General features: G+C 57.5%; 1 protein-coding gene across 1 annotated transcript in view; it reads right to left on the bottom strand.

Moving 5' to 3' along the window:
* Window positions 1-4,504, bottom strand: part of SELE (selectin E) — a 30,397-nt gene extending 25,893 nt beyond the window's left edge. The window contains exons 1-7 of the mRNA XM_005861213.2: window positions 4,387-4,504; window positions 3,994-4,076; window positions 2,546-2,932; window positions 1,749-1,856; window positions 1,169-1,354; window positions 274-459; window positions 4-140 (exon numbers count right to left, since the gene is read on the bottom strand). Coding sequence (XP_005861275.1) covers window positions 4-140; window positions 274-459; window positions 1,169-1,354; window positions 1,749-1,856; window positions 2,546-2,932; window positions 3,994-4,051 — 1,062 coding nt within the window. The 5' untranslated portion in view covers window positions 4,052-4,076; window positions 4,387-4,504. The remainder of the gene's footprint in view (window positions 1-3; window positions 141-273; window positions 460-1,168; window positions 1,355-1,748; window positions 1,857-2,545; window positions 2,933-3,993; window positions 4,077-4,386) is intronic.
* Window positions 4,505-5,154: the final 650 nt, after the last annotated feature.

Here is a 5,154-nt window from a genome sequence, read left to right as displayed (position 1 = left end):
CACGCGGGCGGGCCCCCGCAGCAGGAAGCCCTCCTCGCAGGCGAAGCTGCAGGAGGAGCCGAAGGCTAGCTCCCCGGCCGGAGAGAGGCTGCAGTTCATGGAGCCGTGCGCAGGGGGGTCCAGGGAGCCACAGGTCACGGCTGTAACACAGGGAGCGGGCAGTGAGCAGGGCTGGCTGGGCCGCACCCGGTACAGGTGGAGGAAAGCGTCTGAGCGGTGAATCCCGACCCACTGACCCACGGACCCACCGACCCGTGAGCGGGGGCTGCCTACCTGTGCACGTGGGCTCCTCGTGGTCCCAGTGCCCGGACGCGGTGCACCGGAGGCGCGGGGCCCCCAGGAGCGCAAAGCCTTCCTCGCAGTAGAAAGCGCAGCTCGTGTTCCACGGGAAGGCCCCGGGGCCCGGGGAACAGTCCACGGACCCGTGGGCGGGACGTGCCACCTCGGGGCACTCGGCCACTGCGGGTTGGAAGGCACATGAGCGTTAGAGGAGAAGCCGCTTCCTGCTCAGTTTGCGTCAAGGACGGAGCAAGGGGCTGCCCTCCTTCCAAGGGGGTCCAGCGCCCGGGGAACTCCTGGGGGCGGCACCCCCACAGGGGCTTTCCTTCTCTGGTGGCGATTTCCCTCTTTTCTGAGTGTTACTCTGGTCCCAGTGTCTCTGATCTAGAGTCCGATCTCTCCACGGGCCCCTGAACGGGTTTGCACGGGCCTCAGTGCCGGGAAGGAGACCTCGGTCGGGAGCCGGCTGGTGGTGGTGGAAACAGGAGTGACAGACAAGACACGAGTTCACTTTAACCCCATGGCCCCCGAGGAAGGGGTCGTGGTCTCTGGCCGAGAAGATAAGACAAAGCGAGAAGGAGACGCTGAGGGTGGCTGACTGCACAGCCCTGAGCGGGTCTGTTGTTGACGTCGAACAGGGAGAGAAGGCGAGAGCCCCTGCGGCCTAGAGCGTGTGCCCGGGTTTGCAAGTTACCGGGGCCTCAGAGACACCCCTTTCACACGCAGAAAAAGCCTCTCTCACCCCAAGCGGGCACCACCCCAGCCATAGACACAGGCTGAGAGACAAGCTTTCTTAAAAGACAGCGACAAAAAGAACTTTCCCGAGAGTTTGAAAACGTTCCAAGTTGGGTAAAAAGCTGAGGCAGGGAGGGGTGCTTCGGAGACTCACCCTCGCAGCCTGGCAGGGGCGCACTCCACTCCCCGGAGGCGGTGCAGCGGGCGGCCTGGGGGCTGCTGGGCCGGTAGCCCTCCTCGCAGCTCACGGTGCAGGAGGCGTTGTAGCTGAAGCTCCCCCAGGGCTGGGTGCACTCCAGGCGTCCGTGCTCAGGGGCGTGCTGGGCAGGGCAGGTCACCGCTGGAAAGGGAAACCGAGTCAGTGCTGCCCTCTCTCAGCTCCTGTGGGAGGAGGGACCCCGGGAACTGCTGCTCCTGTGGGTTACAGGTTTCCTGAAAACGGCCTGTCTGCCTCGGGTCACAGAATCCAGGCCACAAGCCCCGAGGAGGTCTGTTCTCATGCTCATCTTGCAGCGAGGCAGCTGGGACTTGGAGCGCAGCTCCCTGCCACGGTGCCGGATACGTGGGGAATCTGGGGTTTGAACCTGGAGGGTCCGGCTTCACAGGCTCAGCCCTTGCCCACCGACCCTAGGCACCACACCCCCCGGAAAGCAGAGGCCTGCAGACCCGGCTCCAAGCCAGCGAGCTCGGCCGGCACTGCTGTCTCAGGGAGGGACAGGTGGCATCCCACTCACCCTGCTCGCACTGGAGGCCGCGGAAGCCGGGGTGGCACTGGCAAGTGTAGTTGTTGATGGTCTCCACGCAGTCGCCATGGCCGCTGCAGGACGTCGGGGTGCAGGCAGCTGCGGGCACACAGGCATGGCAAAGAGCATGAGCCTTGGAGGGTCAACAGAGAGCACCACAGACGTCACCAGTGACACGAGTGCCCGACGTTCTGACTGAGGCGCCTTCCCAGAGCGCCAGAGCTGAGCTCCAGGCTCGCGGCTTAAACCTTGATGCCAGCACACGGGAGTCAGGGGGACGGCCGTCCCTGGCACCAAGACTAGGAAACTCACTGAATCACAAACTCGAAAGATGGCTCCCCTGCCACCGGTAAACAAGGAGCCAAAACACGCCCTGTGGGTGTGCATATACACCCTACACACGTACAGACCTAGGCATGCAGCTATGGACACATGCACACATGGGTTCTTGCCTACATTCGCACAAAGAAGCAAAGAGATCCTTTCTCAAGCAGCACACGTTAACACCAGATCTTTCAGAACATAAAATCATCGCCCTCGCTGGTTTGGCTCAGTGGATAGAGCGGGCTCAGTCCCCAGGAGGAGGCAGCCGATCAATGATTCTCTCTCATCACTGATGTTTCTATCTCTCTCTCCCTCTCCCTTCCTCTCTGAAATCAATAAAAATATCTATTTTTTTAAATCACATAGAGGTCAGTGTTTGCCTAGTGCCAGCAGTTTGTGGCGAGGCCTCCCTCCCGCCGCCATGCCCACCTGTGTAGCACAGGGCGCCCCCCGGCCGTGCCCACCTGTATAGCACAGGGCACGCTTGCGTTTGCTGCACAGCTCGTCGTTCCACTTGCCCGGGTCCTGCTGCCGCTTGATGTAGATCTCCACGCAGTCCTCGTTGGCCCGCTTGTTGTTCGGCTCCCCGGGAGCCCAGTTCGCGGCCTCCTCCGTCAGAGGCTTCCCGGTGCCGATCCAGACCCACTGGCCTTCGACCTTGCGGATCCCGATCCAGTAGTAAAAGCGTGAGTGTTTGAGTATGGAGTCCAGGTACTGAATCTCCTCCTGGTTCTGAATCGCCACCAGGTGGGTGTAATGCTGCTGACAGTAGGTGCTGGCCTCGTCAAAGGTCATGTCCGTCTCGGAGGCATTGTAGGACCAGGCTCCGCCCTGTCTGACCAGGAGGAGCGCTGAGCAGGAAACGTGAAAGGAAGGAGAGCGGTTAGTCCTGCCGTGGTCTGGCTCTGAGCTGGCCTTCCTCCCCTCCCCACTGTTCTTCCTCCTTTCACTGAGGGAAAGTACAGTTTGCCACCCTCACATGGTAAGTGCACCGTTCAGGGCATTAAATGGTGTCATCTGGGCAGGCCTCACCACCACTCATCTCCACACTCTTCCATCCTGAACACTGAAACTTTAAATCAGTGATGGCGAACCTCTGACACTTGAACTCATTTTTTTGGTTGATTTTTCTTTGTTAAATGGCATTTAAATATATAAAATAAATATCAAAAATATAAGTATTTGTTTTACTATGGTTGCAAATATCAAAAAATTTCTATATGTGACACGGCACCAGAGTTAAGTTAGGGTTTTTCAAAATGCTGACATGCCGAGCTCAAAAGGTTCGCCATCACTGCATAAATCTATTGACCTATGACCCCCCACCCCCTGCCCCAGCCTGGCAACCAGCATTGCACTTTCCGTCCCTATGGCATGCTCTGCCCAGTCTCATGCCAGCGGAGCTCTACCGCTGTTACCGGGCCTTTTACCCTCTTAGGGAGGCGGACATGGGCTTCAGGGTGACTCAAACCTCATTCGCCTTTTCCAAAGTAAGAAGGGGTTTGGACGGAGAAACTTCCGTTTTCTGCACTTTTCTTCTGAGACTGACTCTGCACTTGCTTTGCCTGCTCCCACCACAGCCCATAGGTCCCCTCTGCAGGGGACAGTGGTCAGAGTGAGCAGGCGCTGCTGGGCGCCACCAGCCTGCCGGGGAGCTGTGCCTGCTGTGCCCCTGACCCTCACGTGCCTCTGGGACTTAGCTGTGCGTGGTCAACACCTTGCACTGACGGAAACTGAGGCACAAAGAGGTAACCTGCCCTGGCCCAGGGCAAGCCCCATGGTGTGGGAGGCCGGGACGCTGCTCGGCCCTGCGGTGCACAGGGTGCCCACCCACCGGGAAGCATCATCGGTCCGAAAGGGCCCCGGGGCCCCGATGGAGGATGGGAGAGCTGCTCGGATGACATTGGCTTACCAAAGGCCAGAGCAGACAGCAGCCGCGGGGCAGTCATGGCTTCCAGAGTTCTTCCCATCGAAGGTCAGACTTGAGGTGCTTTTCTGGGGAGAAAAGGCACAGAACGAATTACAGAATGAAACCCAGGCGGCCGGTTCCTCGGCTCATTCTCCAGGGATGTTTGGGGCAGCCTCCCAGGACCTTAGGTAAAGGGCTCCAGGACCACAATCTCTATGAAAAAGAGGTTTGCCTGAATGAATAAATGGGAATTTTAAATGTGCACCCTTGAGGTCAAAGGGAAAAGCCAGCCTTTGCCTGTCTGGATGTAGAAAGATCCCATCGGGAGGCCGTTGCATATCTGTTCATAGCGGTCACCTCAGTTGCATGGCCCAGGGCTGCTCATTAGAGACTTACGGGTTTGTGGAGAGGTTGTTTCCCTGTCCGATTCTGATTCCCGGTGCGTCCCCTCTGTGCCCGTCCCCTCTGAGTCCCCGTGCCGCTGCGTCCGCTGCTCCTGCAGTGCTGGTGCCAAGTCAGCCGACAACAGCAGAGCCCGCTCTGCCGGAGACTTTATAGGGCACTGGCTTCCTGTGAGTCACAGGAGAACACTCCAGACCCATGGGCAGGAATTCCCAGCAGCATCTCAGAAGTTTCCCGGGAATATCCGCGATGCTAAAGATTATAATGATACCAGGAACCCTGCCCCTCACAACCAAGTCTCCTTTGTTACACACCTTTCCATTTTACATGAATTCTATTAATATCACAAAAATGCATGGTCTTTCATTTTAATCATGTAAAATCTCCATCTTTAAAAGGTTTTAAAACTTTGCTAATTTGCCCTGGCTGGTGTGTTCAGTGGTTAGAACGTCGGCCCATGCACTGAAGGGTTGAGGGTTTGATTCCCAGTCAAGGGCACACACCTGGGTTGCAGGTTCGATCACTGGCCCCAGTTGGGGCTCATTGGAGAGACAACCAACCGATGTGACTCCCTCTTTTTCTCCCTCCCTCCCTTCCCCTCTCTCTAAAAAGCAGTGGAAAAAATATTCTCAGATGAGGATTAAAAAAAAAAAAACTTTGCTGATGAGCAGCAGCTCCTCTGTAATTGTGGTAGTAATGCCAGTAATGGGTTACCAACCACATTTTTCCTCTTTCTCACCTATCAAGTCGACCCATTTTAAG

Source organism: Myotis brandtii, unplaced genomic scaffold, assembly GCF_000412655.1.
Source record: "Myotis brandtii unplaced genomic scaffold, ASM41265v1 scaffold1460, whole genome shotgun sequence".
NCBI classification, from domain to species: domain Eukaryota; kingdom Metazoa; phylum Chordata; class Mammalia; order Chiroptera; family Vespertilionidae; genus Myotis; species Myotis brandtii.
This window is presented reverse-complemented; position numbering and strand designations above follow the sequence as displayed.